Below are 18,953 nucleotides of genomic sequence, written 5' to 3' on the forward strand. Positions count from 1 at the left end.
AAGCAGGTGATAACAGCTCAAGTAATGCCGCTTCCCAACGACGCCCCAATTCCTGGGAGCCAAATTTCAGAAGAGCAAGCGCGGAGCAATTGCTCAGAATCCCCTGCGCCTGGTGGGAAAGACGGAGAATCCACGTCTGGCCCCGTTTGCAAGTGTTGCTGGGAGCGAGGTGGGGGCGCCGGCGTCGCTGGCCGTGCTCGGGAGCAGCGGGAGGCTGATGGGGGGGCCGGCAGCGCCGGCATGCAGGCTGGCCAAGCCAGCAGGGAGCAGGCTCTTGAGCTTGGGGGCCCACACCGAGGCTGTGCAGCCTCAGGCAGGGAGCTAAAACTTTCTGAGCTTGGCTATCTGAGGGCAGTGTGCACTCCGTGAGTGAAATGTGTGCTCGGCATGGCTGTGGCTCAGATTGGGTGCTCCGTCGATGGGACTAGGATGGTTCCCAAGTCCAGACTCACAGTGGGCCTGGTCCTGGGCCCCAGGAGGAGGGGCGCTGGGGTCAGAGCACTGCGGGGGCTGCCATGGGAGGCAGAGCAAGAGCCAGACCCGGCAAGTCACTCAGCCTCTCCGAGACCCCTGGCCTTGGCCATGACAGGGGAATGAGGGTGTCCCTCAAGCGCTGGAGGGGCCCCAGGGTAATCACTCAGCTGCTGGTGTCTGGAGGGTCACAGGCTGGGAAACAGAGCTGGGCCACACAGACATGGCTCTGTCCCCCACATGACTGGGCATCCTTGGGTGAGTCTCATAGCATTTCTGGGCTCAGTTTTTCCTTTGGGAGGTTGGATGCACAACACACTTCCCCAGATTCTGTGAGCTGGGCTTCTGTCCTAACACAGGGTTCTGGCCCCGTTCCTTCTATGAGGCAGAAGTGACAGGCTGTGGGACGCCAGAGAACTGCTTTCTGTCCTTGGGGCTGGAGCTCAAGGGGGCACTCGCCAGGCTGGGTGGCTGCCTGACCCTGGGCTCCGTGGGTCCTTGCACACCCAGCCCACAGCTGGCCGGCCTGCCAGGCACGCTTACCTTGATCATCTGCGAGAGGTCCCCCGCGTCGGCCAGCTCTAGTACAATGTTCAGCTCATTGTCCTCAATAAACGAGTCCAAGTACTTGATGATGTTGGGATGGTTCAGTTGCTGTCCAAAGAGAGAAAGATGGGGAGGCAGAACCAGTGAGGGCCAGTTCAGCCCCGCGCCTGCCCCGTGCTGGCTCCCAGCAGGCCCTTGTTAGCCAGCCCTGGCTTTGCTGCAGAGAACAGTGTCGCCTGGGAGTCAGGGAGATCTGGGCCATCCTGGGAAAGCCCTTCTGCATCTCTGAGTCTCAGTGTCCTCATCTGTATAACGGGCACAATGCGCTGAAGGGCAGTGGTAAGGACTGGATGGGCTGAGACCCCTGCAATGTTTAACTTGGAGACTCCTGTGCTGAGACGCCACGGACACTCCTGGACAGGGTCCTGCACCTCTTCCTCCTCGCCCCCCACGACCTTCAAGGTTAGGGCCCTGACCCTCTTCCCCTTGCTCTAGCGCTGGGCTCAGCAGGCCTACAGCTGGTGCTCCCCAGTGTGTCCATCTACCTTCCTCCTTCCCACCCTCCACTTGACACACCCTTGTGAAATCTGGAAAAACCCCAACCATTCCTGGCACGAAAGCTGCCCTGAGTGCTTAGCTCTGCGCCGAAGCCCAGCCTCTGGCCCAACCACCGTGGTGCGCGCGTGTTTGCCAGATGGGACAGCACCCCACTGGCTGGAAGCCAGTCCCCGCCTGGCCAAGAGGGGACAGACCCTGGCAACTGCTTATAATGTAAGCTGACGGTTTCCACCAAAACGATTCCAGGGTCTGGGAAAACAGGGGGGACTCGAACATTCTGCCAGAGCCGGGTCGGCCAAGTCCACGGGGGCACCCATCAGCTGACAAGCAGAGGCCACCTTAGCACACATTTTCTAGAGGTCTGGAAGTTGAGTGAGGGGGACGTGTGTTTATGCTGTGTGGACCTATGCCCGCCTTTGGATTCTAAAATGAGGGGGACGTTGGGAGAGATTATGTGGCTATGCCGTCCCCTACCTATTCTTCTCCCCCCTTATTCAAGCCTGCTCTGGATGGCAGGCACACCTCAGTCAGATGGCCTCTGTCGCAGGCCATGTGTCTCCTTGAGCTCTACTCTGCCTGCTGGAGTCCTCAGGCCCCTGCTCTGGGTCAGCCCCTGACCCGGGTGTGGACGCACTGGCTCCTCCCGCCCCCGCAGCCAGCTCCTGCCCATCTCGATCGGCTGTCCTGCTGGGCTGCCCTGCAAACATTCTAATTCTAGTTCCAGCTTCTACATTTGGGTCTATGATGCATTTCAAATACATTTTTATGTACGATGTGAGGTAGGGGTCCAGGCTCACTTCTGTCCATCTGGACGTTCAGTTTTCCCAGCACCGGGGACTGCAAGTCTTTCTTTTGTCCATTGAGTTGTTTTGGTGCCTTTGTCAAAAAATCATCTTACCCAGATGTTGTCTTGAGGTCTCCCCGGAGCTAACACTGCCCATCACACCAGCTGCCCTCAGAACACATCGCATTCCAGATATATTTTTCATTTACAACAAAATATCAAAGTGAATGGAATGTGGCACTTCGCAAAGTTGGTCGCTTTGCTGTTGTTGTGGTGGTGAACACTAGTCCCCCCACCCCCACCCCCGCTCTGTCACTGCCCCCTCCTGGGCCTCACCTCATCACTTCCCTGGGACACCGCACACCCAGAGACCCTCCAAGGTCATCAGCAGGTCGGGCATCACTGTTCCGCAGATGACTTAGAAAAACTGGAGGGGGTTTGGGTGGGAATTAAAGCTTCAGTCAAAGGGACTGTTCTCTCCAGATGTTGGCTCCTGGGAAAAAGATGGGGAGGCCTCTCTCCCTGCTCGTACGGCAATGCTGAGGAGGAGAGGTAAGGCAAAGCCTTCCTCAAATACCCAGCTGGGCACAAAGGCAAAGACTGGGGCAAAAAGGTACCCCAGAGGTCAGCTGGGGGAAATCCCTGAGGCTGGAGGGGAGGGGTTGACTCTGGGACCAAGGTGGGCCCAGAGCCTGGTCTGGTCACCACAGACCACTGTCCACCTAGAGCCCCCTTCTCAGTCTGTAGTCCGTTGGTGAGCCCCAGTGTTAAAGATTTGTTTGAGTGAGAGACAGTGCCTGTACACACACACACAAGCAGGAAGGACAGAGGGAGAGAGACTCTCCAGCAGGCTCCACACTAAGTACAGAGCCTGATGCAGGGGTCAATCTCCCAATCCTGAGATCTCCACCTGAGCTGAAACCAACAGTCAGATGCTTCACCGAGGCCCCTCAGGTGTGTCTTAAAGTGGACAGGCTTGGGCCAAAATATAAGTGCTCCAAAGGTGCGGACGGCTTGGGTTCTGGGGTTTGTGGGTGGGGGAGGGGCAGCCGCTCTGGCTTCAGGTATCTGGGTTCTAGATCCATCTCCAGTGCAGTTTCTCCTGGCAGCATTGGCCACCCTCTCGCTCCCCTGTGTCGCCACGATCCACACCCATCCCTTTCCTCACAACCCACAGCTCCACAAGGTGGAGCTGCCCCTGAGGCCCTAGGCCAGGCCTGGCGGTGGTGGCAGCTGCCGAAGGCTGGATGCTGGCCGGGGGGTGGTGGTGGTGGTGGAGAGGGAGGGCAGGAAGGCAGAGGTGACAATAACGGGCACAGCTTTCCTTTTCGAATCTCTGTCCCACCTGCGGCCCCTCTGGGACGTGCTACAGCGGGCTGTCTAGAATGTGTCCCCCTGCTGGCTCCGTCCCCCTGTGTCCAACACTCGGGGCTGCCACAACCCTCTGTGTGACGCATGATCTGTGCTCGTCTTCCAACAGGGCCCACCGCCCTGGCCCACGTCTGCCAGCCTCTGCACTTGGAGGTTTTGGGGTTTGGTCCTGGCATGAATGAAGCAAACAGTGTCGCCTCACAGCCCCTCTGAGAACTGTGTTTCCCTTTGTTTTGCAGGAAACACCTCGTACCCGGGGAACGTCCTGTTGACTTCCCGTGGGTAGGCTGGGGAGCCGGGAAAGCACTGGTGTCGAGCAGCAGATGTTGTAACTGTGAGGACCTGGGCTGCCTGTGACCAAGCTCCTGCCACACGCCAGATGTGACACCAAGCTCTTCCAGCCCAGCTTCTCACGAACCCCGACAGCGGAGGACAGGACAGGTATCATGGCACCCTTCTACGGATGAGGAAGCGGAGGCCCTGAGCATCAATAGCAGTCACACAGCTAGCGATGGAGGGGCGTGCCGACCTCTCGAGCCACGGTCAGTGGCGCGTGACCACACGGCAGCCCAAGAAGGGACAGAGCCCCCCAGGTCACACCAAGCCTGGCTCCCTTCACTGGAGCCCGGGGACCGGGGACTATGTGCGCACACGCAGATCCTTCCTTGCTGTGAATGGCACACGTGCGTTCTTGGCCACAAGAAGGGAGAGAGTATGGGTGACCGGGACAGCCAGCCCCCAGCGCTGGGGAATCAGAGTCCTGAGATCACACCCGGGGCCCAAAGTTGACTGTCACATAAAATTTAAACCACGTTATTTGAAGGGACTTTTTGGACCTGGGATAGCCGGAGTTGACGACGCCTCCTGATAAGCCTCCCCGTGACTCCTCGTGGCCGGGGTCTGTCCCAGGGAGGGCTCGTGAGTCCCAGGGGGCCCCATAACTGCTGCTCGCAGCCTCTTCAGGGCTCTGCTGTTGTTCCCACATTCGAGTCCCACCTCTTGGATGTGGCATCCAAGGCCACCAGAGCCTGGTCCCATCAGTTGCTCATAGCCAGGACCCCGGCAGCAGGCTCCTGTCGGCTTCCAGATTCTGGGACGGGGCCCTGAGCTCCGCAGGGCTTCTCCCGCACTCCCTGGGCCCAAGGGTAGCCAGCCTCACCCCCATAGTCACGCGGCTGGGCTGCTGGGCTGCTCCCCACTGCCTGGGAGTCGCTGAGGGAAGGGATGGGGCCTGAGAGCCCAGGGCAGACCCACCAGTGCAAATGGGTTGTCTAGAACCCGCGGGAGGGTGTCCGTGTCTGTGGCCCAGCCCTCCGCCGCGCAGAAAGGGCCAACGCCAAGTGCGCGCCTGCTGGGTGCTCCACTGCGCTGGGCCCTCTTCAGACACTATTTAATCTTCTCTAACTGCCCATATTCCACACGGCAGATACTCTCACTGCTGAGCAGACGGGCAAACGGACACTCCTGGAGGCTCCGTCACTTGCTTAGGGTCACAGGGCTTGTAAATGAAGACATCAGGATTTGAACTCGGGCTCCTGGGCCTCTGAAACCCATCCCATTCCTCCTCCACCATCACCTCTGAGACCCCAGGTAGATGCCTAAGCCTGGGGAACAGGGAGGGATCTCCAGGAGGGAGCAGCCCTAGGCAGGGGCTGAGTCTAGTCCAGAAAGTTCTGCTGTCTCTGACACTGGGGAGACCAGTGAGGAGGCCAGCGGGGGAGGGAAGGAAAGATCACCATCCCCCACCCCAAGGTGCCCTGGCACGTGTGTCCTTCCTGCAAGCCACTCCCACGTGGACACCCTGCCTCCTCTTTGGGGAGGCCTGGGAAGAGCCCAGCAAGGTGACAACCCAGGTCCCTCAGGCACCAGGAACCCTGGGCCACACATCTGGTTTTGCGGCCTCTCCACCATTCCAGGCCAGCCTCACTGAGTCCCCGGGGGGAGTTCTGCTGGGTGGCAGTGACTCGGTGCCCCGAGGGGGAAGGCCTTCGGTACTGTGCGCTGCCGTCCATAAGCACAACCAACATGGGCGAGGACAGTGAGTCGGGGGCGCCACGAGGGCTGGGCAGAGAGGTGAGGTGGGGCCTCCACTCACCCAGCCATGAGAAAGCCACCTGGGCTGAAAAGGCTGTTGTCTCGGAACCTAAGAGGCCCTGGCCTGTGGTGACCATGAGGTGGCCCGGTCTGGGGACCAGGCCACCACAAGGAAGTGAGGGTCTCCTGCTCACCCCAGAGTGCTTACCTTCAGGAGGCCAATCTCCTTGACACAGTCCTGCCTGGCTTTGGCGTCCATCATCTCGAATATCTTGAGCCAGAGGAAAAAGAGAAAGACTGGTTAACACCCAGCTCCCAGAGCCCCCACTGGGAGCCACGAGGACTGGAACTCCCCAAACCCATCTTGGCACAAAAAATCAGGACAAAGAGCCAGACGAGCCCCTCCTAGGAAGACCAACGAGTCTTTTCCCAGCAGAGGGGCCCGTCTCACCTCCAGTGGCCTGGAGCCCCATGTGGTTGGCAGTCTGCAGACCAGCAAGGAAACCATCGCGTGGGTCTGCCGCCAGGCTCCCCAGCCGGAGCAGCGGGGCAGTGTCTGAGTCACCTTCTCTCTCCCGGGCCTCCTTTGTGGCCCAGGCTGTTAATCCTATTCTTAAAGGACAAATGAGCAAAGTGAGGTGTCAGGGAAGCTCTGCGGGAAGGTTTAAAGCTCCTTCTGGGGCCAAACCCAGTGGCCCTCAGTGAGATGCCTCCTGGCTTCACGTGCTCAAGCCCCGTTCCTACAGAAGCCAGAAAAGGCTCTCAAGCCCAGAGGCGAGCAGCAAGTGTGGGGCTTAGGTGAGCAGGTGCGGGTTGAAGTCTGAGCTCCCCATCAGCTCGCTCTGTGGGCCCGGTGAGATCGATACTCAGGCCTCTGCAGCTTTCCTGATCTGAAAAATGGAGTGACCTGGCAGGCCGTTCTCAAGTCATGGCCCATTATACAGTGGCGCTCAATGTATGCTCATTTCCCTTTCCCTTTATGGCTTGCAGGGAGCTTTCAGCAGCAGTAGCCCACCTAATCCTTCCCATGGCCCACGGAGTAGGGTCCTGATTGCAGGGGAAGGGGGCGAGAAGGGGCAGCAACTGGCCCAGGGCCAAAAAGTTTAGACACAGAAGCTGGCTCCTGTGACCGGGCTTTGACCCCACGAGGGAGATGGCTCACCTGCACCTTCTTCAGAGCCACCGTCTTCCTGTCCAGCAGGCAGGTGGCCTTGTACACCTCACTGAACTGTCCTCGGCCTATCTTCTTCTCGATCTGGAAGTCGGCCAGCGAGCAGCGAAAAGACAGGGTGTTTGGGTGCCTCTGGAGGAGAGGGACAGAGGCCATCAGCGACCACCAGGCTGCAGTGAGGGGCCGGGACCTTGGCAGCGGGGCCCCCTACAGAACCTGGCGACCCCCCTAGCTCCTCCAAGGTGAAGGAAGGACTGTGACTGCCAGTGTCGCTGCCAGAGACTTTATCGCCCCCCCGGGGGCTGTCCACGCCATGACACCCCCACTCTGCAGACAAGACCCTGAGGCTGCGGGTTTCCACCAGCCCTCATTACCTGATCGTTCATTAGACTGCGTGTTCCCATCTCCTGCTCCCAGAAAGGTGAGCCCCTGGGGCCAGGGCCTTGCCCACCTTGTTCACTCCTGAATCCCTGGTGCCCGGGTCGGAGCCAGCAAGCAGAACAGGGGCAATTAAGGGGTGAAGGAAGTGATCTGTCAAGGTCACACAGCGACGGGGAGGCCCTGCTGGGTCTCCCTGGCCCCATGGCCTTCCACGTGTAGTCCCCGACCCTGCCCCTGCAAGTCACTGTCAGATGTGGCAACTTCCCCCTCCTGGGCTGACTGCTCCCGTCTCGCCTTGAGAAAACCGGCTTCCGTCGGCAGCTTTACCGTTCTGAGCCCTTGTATGGAGAAACAACCCCCTTTACGGCGACAGGAAGAATCCGGACGCTTCGTGCCAACCTGCCAGGGGCCCGGGCTGAGACCGACCACGGAGCAGTCGGACCTGCCCTGGGATCGAGATGCTGGGCGAGGGACCCCCTCCCCATTCCCACAACACACGTGGGACATGCTCTGGGAAGAAGGAGAGAAAGGGGGGCAAACTCAGGCCCTGGAACCCTGGCGGTGGGGAGGGAGGGGCCGCGGCTCGGTTCTGCCCCCCCTTCCCGCTACAGCCCCCACTCCCCACTCTGGGGCGGAGGTCACTGCCGCTGGGGACCCTCTGGGCTGGGAGCAGTGCGAGGACAGGGTCTCGCATGTAGAAGGGCTACAGAAACATCTGCGGAGTTCATTTGGGGATGTGGGGGTGGGACGAGAAACACCGAGAGCCCCACCGAGGCAGGAAGGTACAGGTCTGCATTTTCTGATCTGAAAAGGCCTCTTCCAGACTGGGGCTGGAAACACCCACGGGGGTGGAAGATCGGGTATTTTATTGGGCTGCGTTCTAGAATCCCAACCTCTTAGACAAAGAAGCCCTGGCAGGAGCCTGGGGAGCCCTGTGTGACTGGCATCCTGTTCAGGACGTCTGTTCTTAATCAACTTCCATTTTTCCTTCTTTGTCTTTACTACACCAATGTTCAGGTGTTGTTTTTTTTTTTTTTTTTTAAGATTTAATTATTTGACAGAGATCACAAGTAGGCAGAGAGGCAGGCAGAGAGAGAGGAGGAAGCGGGCTCCCTGCTGAGCAGAGAGCCTGATGCGGAACTCGATCCCAGGACCCTGGGATCATGACCTGAGCCAAAAGCAGAGGATTTAACCCACTGAGCCACCCAGGTGCCCCGAGATAGCGCACTTTTTAAACACCCAGAATCATGAGAACACGTTACTCTAAGACCGGCTCTTCCCTCTCTCAGTAACTGATGGATATTGTCAAATGACGGGGATTTAAATAACTGTACAATACTCTATATGCTCTCCAGTAAGCTTGTTTCCAGTCTGTGGTCACTATAAATAACGGTGCAATAAACATCCTTATGTATATTTCCTTATGCGTATTTCCTGGGTCCCTGGCTGGTGATCTTGGGCAGTGACCCAAGCCATCCCACTCTGCCCCAGTTTCCTGTCTGCAAGGCAGAAGTGTGGAAGCATGTCTGTCTCACAGGGTCGCTGTAAGGACCACGTGAGATCGCTGAGCGCCCCCCCCCCCAACCACATACACACATACACACACAGTAGGTGCTCAGTGGTCCTTATGACCAACCAGCCGGGGCTGGAGCAGGAGAGAAGGCCCCTGAGCAGTTACTCCTCACTCCCACTCTTGGCCTTTCTGAACCTGCTCAGACCCAGCTCTGCCAAGGAAGATCCCCCCACTGCCCCCTGCCAGAAGTGAATGATGGAAGTCTGAGCCTCGAAGCCCGCTGTCTCCTTCCCTTAGCAAGGTAAGTGTTGGGCCAACTTTGACTCTGAAGTCTTGAGGCCTAATTACCTCCCCTGGTGAAGGATTTGAAGCCGTTCCCTACTGGGGGCTGAGCAGTGGGGGAGGGGGGCTGGTGGAGGAGAAAGACCACATTCTTATCCAGCACACGCCAGCATCTGTCAGCTAAGTTCCTAAATAAGAGCAATTAACCCACCTGTACACTAAGCACCCATTTAAGAAGAGTGAGCATTTATTGAGCACTTACTGCGTGCCGTGCACTGTGCAGAACACTGCCCATGACCCCGTAAGTAGGCATCACCACTATCCCCATACTTCAGGAAACTGAGGCTTGTGGGGAGGCAGGGACCGGCTCCAGACCTCACAATGAGTCATGGGCGGGATCTGACCCTGGACTGGGGACTCTGCAGTCTCTCCCACTGAGCTCTACCAGGTGACCTCCCAACTCTGATTCGTCCTCTGCATTTCCTTCACGATCCCAGGACTAGCCAGGACTAGGCTTCCTGACTCAGTTGGCTTCTCTCTTCCAGGAACCTCAGCCTCTGCCCTCCCAAACACAGGCCTCTCCAAAAATGCACCCCTGTCTTCATCCCCTCCGTGTCCCCTGAGCGCAGGTGTGTGACCTGCCCAAAGCAAGAGCTCGGGGCCTGTTTGTCCAATGACACAAAGGAATGTGCTCCAAGCAGCCCAGTGTGCCGTGGGCCGTGGGCCGTGGGCCTTTGGGATGCAGCCCCTGGCCCTTCCAAGTGCGGCCGAAGTCCCACCACCTCGGAAGGAGGCAACTTCCTCACACCCAGAGGGATCACACTTGCCCTCGAAGCTGCCAGGACGCCCGTGGGGCATTGGGCACCTACCACGCGGCAGTTCCACACCAGCTGCTCCCACAGGTTTTGTGACTGAAACCGCCTCACACCCTGGTAAGGCAAGGCACCTTCATCCCATGTCATAGAGAAGGGAACAGAGGCGCCATCACACGGCTGGTCCGTGGGGAGCTGAGACCTGGACTCCCCAATAGACCCCACTGCTGCTGCCCCAGGAGACTCCCCAAGAGGACAGGGGACATCCCAGCCGGCATCCAGGCATCCCCAGACTCCAGTCGACATCTGCATATGCAATGACCCAGATTTGCATTTCCTGTCACAACCCATTCGACCTAATTAGAGGAATGACCCGCAAAGCTGGGGCAGGGGGCAGGTTCCTCCCATGCAGGCAGCACCCCGTGGCAGGGGGACAGTGTTGGCAGGCTCGGGGGCACCAGCATGGTCACAGGGGTGAGGCTCACAGGTGGGGTTCCGTCCCCCCCTCCCCGCCCTCTGTTCAGGCAGGGGCAGCACAGGGCACGGCGCAGTGCCTGAGCAGTAGGGCCCAGACTATGACGTAACTCAGGGGCTGTGAGGGCAAGAGGAGAAGGTGAAGGGAGTTCTTGGTCCATAAGACCAGGCCTCTCCCCACTGCCACCTCCAAGGGCTTCCTCCACTCCCCGCTCAGCGCTCAGCGAGCTCTGCTCTGGCTCATGTAGTGGAGTGAGTCCATGCGCGACATCAGGGGAACATCAGTGATCTCGGCCCCGGGGTTTCTCTGAGGATTCCGGGACCTGAGGTTGGTGCCAACGGTCTGGGAAGCACTGAGCTGGGGGCCCCGAGCGGCTCGCACTACGCTGGCTTGAGGGTGGTAATCCCAATCGCCTTTCTGAAAACTGCTCTTCTCGCTGTCTGCACGGGCCCCCGTTCCGTCTGCAGCCCCGTGCTGGCTCCTGGGGAAATGAGCCCGGGGTGGGGGCACAGCCTGGCAGACAGGTGACTGCCACTCTGGCTCCCTCAGCGGAGACACTGACACTGGGGAGCAGAGGGAGGCCTGGGTTCAAACCCCAGATCTGCCAAGCGCTGGCTCGGGGCTGCGCACAAGCACTCTGAGCCTCAGTTTCCTCCCATGTACAATGTACAGGTGATAACGTGCTCCCTTTCCAAGGGCTGCGGGGGGTGGGTAAGCAGGTTACTGAGTGAAGGCACCGGGGAGACGCTATGTGGCTGTTACTGTCATTAGGGGTATCGCCGTTGCTCTGTCTGCAGAGCGAGGACTGGGGCTACTGCACCTGCCTCCCAGGGGCTGGGGACGAGCCGAGGCAGGGAGCTCTTAGGGGCTGTACCGCCATCCCAATCCCTTTGAGGGTCTGTGCTGGGGCTACTGCCAGCTCTGGGCTCTTCAGCTGTGAAAACTAAAATGAATTTGGAGATCTAAGAACAAGATGGGTGACAGCCATGACATCAGACGCCAAGCTGGGGTTTCAGAGTAGCCCATCTCACTCAGTCTTCACGGCCCCATTTCACAGATGAGGAAGCTGAGGCTCAGAGAGGTCCCTGATCCACCGTCACCTGACTGCAGTAAAGCAGGGAGGTGCCTGTGTCCCTGCAGCCTTCTGACATCACTGTCCCCTGCACGGGTCACACCCAGGACTGTTTGCCGAGGGACTGTGCTACACAACAGGCTCGCCTCACCTCCCTGTCTAGGGCTATGCTGTGGGACACTCGCAGGGAAAATGCTGGCAGAAGCCATTTCTGACTCCTCACCTGCCTTCTCCAGTGTGGGAGCCCCTCAGGTCTCCCCCAGAGGAGGGGCAGGTGGGTAGAGAGGCTGGGGGGAGGTGGGAGGGAAGCTGACCACAATGGGCAGAAGGAGGGGGTCTGCACTGCCCTGGGCAGGGAAATGCCATCTCAGAGAGAAGAGGAGCCTCGGGGAGCAACTCCCTGGACCACAGGAGGCTTGGCAGAACCAGGAGTCCAGGAGAGGACCAAGGTCCCTAGGTCACCTCTATCCCCAGTCCCACCGCCCCCGACCCCAGGGTGCATCAAGGCTGGAAATGGGTGTGTGGGGGGGGGCAGTGAACCACTCTGGAAAGCTCAGAGAAACCCAGGCTCTCTTCTCCAAGTCAGATCAAATTAGGCCACAAACACCTCCCACCCCATGCTAATTTGAGTTTAAAATATTTGAACCACAATAAGCCTCAGCCATCGACAAATCCCTTAAAAAAAAAAAAAAAAAAAAAAAACCAGGAGCATAAAATCACATGTTAAAAGAATAAAAATGCATTCGCCCAATTAATTTCCTGAAATCTCATTAAAAAATTTAGCCTGACTAAGTCAGACTTCTGACCTGAATTTTAATCATCTTTACACTGAATGGGTCTTTTTTTTCTGATATTTGCAATGCATCATTAATTTTAAGGCAACTGTTTCTGTGATTTTAAAAAGCATACTTCATCAGAATGACATTTCCTGTAAACGAATTTCACCTTTAAAGACATCTGACACTGTGTATAGGGAGTTCTAATGGATTCGGTATATGTGTATACGGTGATGGGTTTTAAGTCTGTGTAACACAAAAGAAGGGCAGGGTTTACACAGAGTCCATATTGTCAGGTTCTTTACGAGGCTGACCCCACTCAGCTCTCCACAATCTGGTTAATTTCAAACCCAAAGCTCATCTTCCGGCTTGCAGACCTGGGGTCGGGAAGGGATGCCGTGGGTCCATGGGACGAGGAGACCCCTGGCTCTGCCCCTCAGGACCAAAACGTACCCGGTATTTATCTCGGTTACCTCCCCTGCCCTAGCGGGTTCTGAATAAGGCCTGGTTCCTGGCCAGTGGGAGGATGGGACGAGGAAGAGCCAGGTTTCATGCTATTGGGACAACCACCGCCATGACCACCCTAGCCTGGAGGTCTCACTCAGCTCCCAGGGCCATCAGCACATGGGAATAGCATGCAAGGTGCCCAAAACATGGGAGTCATCTGATAACAAAGCCTAGCATCACCTCAGCGCAGCGGGTCCCTCAGGACAGTTCCCGCTGGCTGAGCTCAGAGAAAGCTGAGCTTACACATACCTAAGAGAATCTGCGTCTGGCCCCAGTGACTAGCATCAGCCAGAAACCTGGGTCCATCCTTGACTCAGCTCTCCCTCATCCCTTCAGCTACCAAGAGCACTTGGTTTCATCCTGCAAGTCTCTGGAATCTTCTCTCCGAATATCCAGCCATTTAAGACCATGGAATCATCTCACCTGGCAGAAGGCAGCGGCCTCCTCATCTCCTATTTTCATCCCACTTGTGCCATGAGTGCCTGCAACCAGTGATCTTTCTAAAATTCGAGCTCCCTTGTCCACCCGAACCCACTAACGGGCTCGCCCCTCATTCACTATAGACTCAATTCCAAATGACGCAGCCTTTCATACAGACCAGCCATTCCCCATCCCAGCACTGGTATTTAAACACTTGCCTAACCTGACTGGTCCTGCACCTTTAGGCCTGGCTCCTTCCTCTTCCCGGGACAGCCACCTCTCCCTGTCCTGCCCCAAATCATCGCCAGCCCACCTGTCCTCTCTCTAGAACCTTCCCTGCCCCACCCCACCCTCTGGGCTCCCTCAGCGTCCGCCCATCCCTCTGTGGGACCCTGCCCCTTGCACGAGGCCCCACTTCTGGGTCGGGCAGGAAGGAGGCAAGAAACGAGACAAGCATTTGCTGAATTTACAACACGTCAGCAAACACGTCTTGGATTTTAACAGCTGTTAATATGTGGTCGTTAAATCTTACCTAATTGCCAACACTGCTTGGGGAAGATTCTCATAAAGGTTTTGGCCTGTGCGATTCAGATCCAGAAGCGGCCGTCCCATCCTGAGAAGTAAGGCGCATTCCTCTTTCTCTGAACAGGGCCCAATATAACTGAACTTGGCACGCCCCACGCAGCTTTGCAAAGACTTTCCAGATGGAAGACACATTAACCAGGCCATTCTCAGACAAGAGCACCTTTTCCCTTCTTGCAAATTCACATGACTCTTAGTCGGTCAGCTCTGTTTCATTCCTGATGAAAAACGCTCTGCACCGGAGTGGTAAAGTCCTAGAGCATCCGGCATTAGAGCTCTTCCTCTCAATTACATGCACGCCCTCATTCACTCATTTGAAACCTCAGTAATTTCACTTGTGACTCCACCGGGTTCAGCAAACGTGTTTTAATAAGCGGACGGCTCTCACAGCTAGAAAACTCCCAGAAATGATAAACCACCAGCCTTGGGCACAGAAACTTAACAGAACCAGTTTGAGTGGTTGCTAAGTGGTCCCTTCTACACTGTGGGCATTTCAGCTCTGGGCTCCTGAGCCACGAACATGAAAATGAAAGCTCAAAGAGAAGAATGAAATGAGTGGCACACATTTCCTTAACACCCACGACGTCCGACGCCATGCTGGGGGTTTAGAGTAGTCCATCTCACTTAGTGTCTTCATAGCCCCATTTCACAGATGAGGAAACGGAGGCTCAACTCATTTACCAGCTGTGGCCTGGCTGGTGAGGGCTGGAGTTGGGACCCGAGCCCCACCTGGTCTGGACCGAGTGCAGTACTCTCGCTATCGGAGGGCCCCAGCTCCTTTTTCTAAGATGATTTCAGGGAAACAGCAGCGCCTCCTGCCTTCAAGGAAAATGCCTCTGCTGTCAATCTGAGGTGTTTCTATGTCCCGAAACAGGCAAGATTGGGGCCACGATGTCTCCCCAGACAGTGTTTAAATACCTGCACTTCATGAGCAGAGGAGAGAGGAAGCGGCTGTCTGGCCTCATTCCCTTCTTGCCCCGCCCCAGGCCATGCTGGTGTCTACACGGCTGCGCACCCCGGTTTGGCAACCCCGGCCTGATGCTGGTGGGACGCAGGGCTCCTTTGCTGACGGCCGCTGCCCAACGACGGGAATCGTGTCTAATTCCACTTAACTGTGTCATTACCCACTCCAACATGTGCAACCAGACGCCCGGACGTCGCCGCCCGCCACCGCCTTGCCTTGTTTGCGAAATAATTACGGGGCTCTCTCCTCTGCCAAATGAGGCTGTAATTAACCCTAATTGCTCAAAATGCAACTGGCTAATTCTGGGAGATTAATCAAGGGGGACTCAATTGTTAGTGAATGACTTAATATGACAAATTGCTACATTACCCGAGGAGGCCGCACTGGCCCCAGCATCAGTGAGCTGTCCTGGTGGACTCGGCACCAGCAGCATCCACGGGCCTTTGGGCTTTCTGGGATCTACCTCCCCAAATTCCACCTGGGAAATGGGCCTGTGTCCCATCCAGTAATGGGAGTGGAAAGCACCAACAGGGCAGATGCCCTAGGACACTGTGTGTGTGTCGGGGGCGGGGGTGTGCATGTGCACACAGACACATGCGTGCGTGCATACACACACACTAGTCTACTAGTTCACATGTCTCACCCCTGTGTGAATCTATAAAATTGTTCCTTCTTTTGGGCTGATGGAGCCCTACACAGGGAACATGGGTTGATGAAAACTCAGGTGTAGGAGAAGGATCTCAGACTCAGCTGCCTCCTTGACCAGGCGCTTTTGTGCAGTGCACACCCGCACAACTGCACATGGCAGCCCTGGCCAAGTGGGTCAAACAGCAGTCCACCTGACGTCCTCCAACAGGAAGGAGTACTTAGAGGTTGCGACGAGCCTTCTGGGACTCAAAAAGGTAGCTGTCTCAAAGTTTCCCCCTGATTTGGGTCTCCTAGCTTTGGGGAAAAAGCCAACCCTAGACATGACTTTTCATCATCCCAGGCTGTCCCCAGGGACCCACAGCACCGGGCCCTGTCTGACCTGGCCTGCCTGCCCCCACCAGACCTCTGCGTCCCAATTCCTCAAGGCGGCCTCTCTGGCCATCTGGGTAGGATCATGTGCTTTCTGGAGCTCCAAGGGTCCCTGAGTTTCTTCTGCCCTGTTTCCTCCCTTTCTCTCCCATGAGGCTGTGTGCCTTCTAAGAGCAGACCTGCTTCTTCCCCACACACAGCCACATGTATCTGCTGTTCATGAACTCAGCCGGCATCGAGGGGCTCCTCTGGGCCTGGCCTGGGATGACGGGTTGGGGATAGCCTCGCCCCAGACTCCCATTTAGGAACAGGAACCAGTTCCCCAGTGGGATGCTGTGGCCAGAGCCCAGTTCCTGGGCCGCACGCACAGGGGAGGGAATGGGAGAGAACAGGAAGGCTCCCTAGAAGCTGCAGCATTTGGACCAAGGCCTGGAGGAGGAGCGGGGAGAGGCCCTCCAGACCCAGGAAATAGCACATTCAAAACCCGCAAAGGATGCATGAGCTGGGGAACCCAGAAGCCACCTTCGGAAAAGCTGCGGGAGGCGGCCTGGCTCTCTGAGGATCTGCAGAGCGTGAGGCAGGTGTAAAGAAACCAGTGCCCTGAGGCTCTGTTGGTTCTAGACGAAGAGGGCTGAAGAGGGCCAGGACAGAGCTAAAACCAAAAAGGGAAGCTGACTTCAGCTGAGAGTGAGGAAGCACTTTCTGACCCCACGCACGGGCTGCCTGTTCCCCAGAGCCCCTCACTCTCTCCTCTCTCCTGGCCTTTCTAAGCAGCCCTGATCCCGCTGAGACACAGTTGTTCCATTCACAGGGAAATCCTGGAGTCCGGCCCAGAGAAGGCGTCTCTGAGTGCTGCTGAGTGGTATCAGGGCTGACCAGGTTGGTACTGAGCTGCACTCCCACCCTTGGAAACATTCCAGAAATGACTCCGTCTGGGTGGGGTAGTCAGGGACCCGAGCTCCCTGTCGAGGCCCCAGCGCTCTGCAGACAAAGGCAAAGGGCTCACCTGTGGGTCCGGGGCATGGGCAGGCCCTGGGCTGTGGCAGAGGTTGTTCGGGCTCCCTCCAGGGGGCATGTGGCTGGGCTGTCCGGCCATCCTGCATGCCAGCCTCACGGCGCACGGGGCTGCAAAAGAAAACGTGGGCTTTCTTAGACACATGTCTATTCACCTTCTCTCCTTGATGGCCCTGGGCTGGGGGAGGTGCGTCCGTTCACCCCATGTTCTGGCGGGGGGCCTGGAGTGCAGGGCTGGGACTCAAGAGCCCACGTGACACACCTTCCCTCCAGTACCCCGTCTGACAAGGTTGCGAGGGTTGTCCCCACTGCGGGGAGGGGAAACAGGCTCTGTGCAGGGCAAAGTCTAAAGGCATCCCCTCTGCCCCAACCTGGCCAGCAAAGGAGGTGCCCATTCAACTCCACAAGTACTAGGCTCCACAGCCTGGTTCTTACTTTTTTTTTTTCTTTAAAGATTTTATTCACTTATTTATTTGAGAGAGAAAGAGATAATGAGAGAGAGCACAAGCAAGGAGGAAAGGGAGAAGCAGGCTCCCCACTGAGCAAGGAGCCCGATGTGGGGCTCCATCCCAGAACCCTGGGATCATGACCTGAGCTGAAGGCAGACGCCTAAGCGATTGAGCCACCCAGGTTTCCCACCAAAGTCTTGTTCTTTCCCATTATTGTCCTCCCTGTCTCCTGGGGGCAGTTACAAAGCCCTGCCCCCATGACCACCCCCACAAAAACCCAGGTTGCCCGCCTGGGTGGCCAGGAGAGAGACGCTGAGTCAGACTGTGTTGCAGCTGCAGGAAGGACCCAACATCTCCATCCTTGCTGGGCCCTGGTGCTCCAAGTGCAGGGAAGGCCAAGGCCATGGGTTCCCCCTCATAGGCATAAACCTCTGGGCAGGTGCAGAGCCCTCTGCACAAGGGAGCAGTCCCCTGTACCTCCAGGGTTTGGGCTGCCATGTCAAAGGCCCCTAGGAGAGTCAAGGTTGCTAGCTGCCGGTTGCCACGGTAACCCCAGCTGACTGAGCGACCACTATGTGCCCGGGCCTGAGCGAAATGTCATCTAAGAATCACTCCCAATGCCAGCCTCCCTGGCAGAGCGCTGCCTCTGGGGCAGGGCCCAAGGCTGAGGCACAGAGAAGCACTGTACAGCTGGAGGTGAGAGCCGGCACCTGGCCACTGCATGCAACCCTCCAGGACGCAAGGGGAAAAGCCCTCCTCCTTGGGAGGAAAGCCTGTCCTGTAGCCATAGGCGTTTCTGCAGCAGCTCCTGGGTCCAGGGCCAGGCCGGGGCTCCCACAGGGCTGCGGAGAATAAAAGAGGCCAATGCCCAGGAGGTCCCTGTTGTAGAGTAGGCATGGGTAAGGGGCCCCCGAATCTGGCTGTTGCTGCTTCTGCCAGACCCCCCCCACCCCTGGCTGCCCCACAGACTCCACACGCCCCAAACAGAGCCCCTCAGGACTGGCCCAGGCTGTTGGAGCAGCTTTGTCTATACCCTCCGGAGAGCCCGAGTCCCTAGGAACTGGCAGCTCCTGGGACAACTATTAATCAATGACCAAGGGGTCCAGTGTGAAAGTGCCCTTGGCTGGGTCAGGACACTCAGACAGTGGGAGGCGTGACTCACACTCCAGGCCCTGGGTGGAGGCCGCGGGTTTGGTCCGAGATCACACCCCAGCTCGTCGGCTTCTCCCACTCCCTCATGGTTTGCTCACTCGCAAGGCCTGCATCTGGAGAACCAACCGAAGGCAGCACTTTCTCCTGCGTCTGGAGATCCAACCGAAGACAGCACTTTCTCCCGGACTCTGCCTCTCTCCATCTACACCCAGCAGCCAAGCCCCAGGCTGAGAGCCGTCCGTTCGGCAAGCTCTGCTGCACAGACCTCCCAAGTCAAGGCGCACCCTCGTGAACACGGGCGTCCTGGCGGCGGGAGAGGAATCTCTCCTTTCCTTCTCCGGCTGCCGTGGGTGGCATCCAGCCCGCCCAGGCTCAGGGATGTCTGTGATGCCTCATCAAAGGATGTCCCACTGAGCTGGACTCCAGTTCTGTCTCCCTAGCTCTGCCCTCGAAGGTTCCCCAAGCCTCTCTAGGCCTTCTGGGGTCCAGTGCCCACTCTTCCTCGGTGCCCTCAGGACAGGCCGACTCCTCCCTCACACGCCGAACACAGGCAGCTCCTTTGGGGTAAAGCTACTCTGGAGCACACAGGAGATGGAAGAAAG

The 18,953-nt window shown here is 57.6% G+C and overlaps 1 protein-coding gene across 2 annotated transcripts in view; it reads right to left on the minus strand.

The window, feature by feature from the left end:
* The window catches only part of NEK6 (NIMA related kinase 6), a 79,988-nt gene that overhangs the window by 25,120 nt on the left and 35,915 nt on the right, over nt 1-18,953 (minus strand). For both annotated transcript variants that reach the window (XM_032308760.1, XM_032308759.1), the window contains exons 2-5: nt 16,743-16,861; nt 6,927-7,067; nt 5,973-6,035; nt 1,015-1,125 (exon numbers count right to left, since the gene is read on the minus strand). In XM_032308760.1, coding sequence (XP_032164651.1) covers nt 1,015-1,125; nt 5,973-6,035; nt 6,927-7,067; nt 16,743-16,832 — 405 coding nt within the window. In that variant the 5' untranslated portion in view covers nt 16,833-16,861. The remainder of the gene's footprint in view (nt 1-1,014; nt 1,126-5,972; nt 6,036-6,926; nt 7,068-16,742; nt 16,862-18,953) is intronic.

This window comes from Mustela erminea, chromosome 12 (assembly GCF_009829155.1).
Source record: "Mustela erminea isolate mMusErm1 chromosome 12, mMusErm1.Pri, whole genome shotgun sequence".
NCBI lineage: Eukaryota > Metazoa > Chordata > Mammalia > Carnivora > Mustelidae > Mustela > Mustela erminea.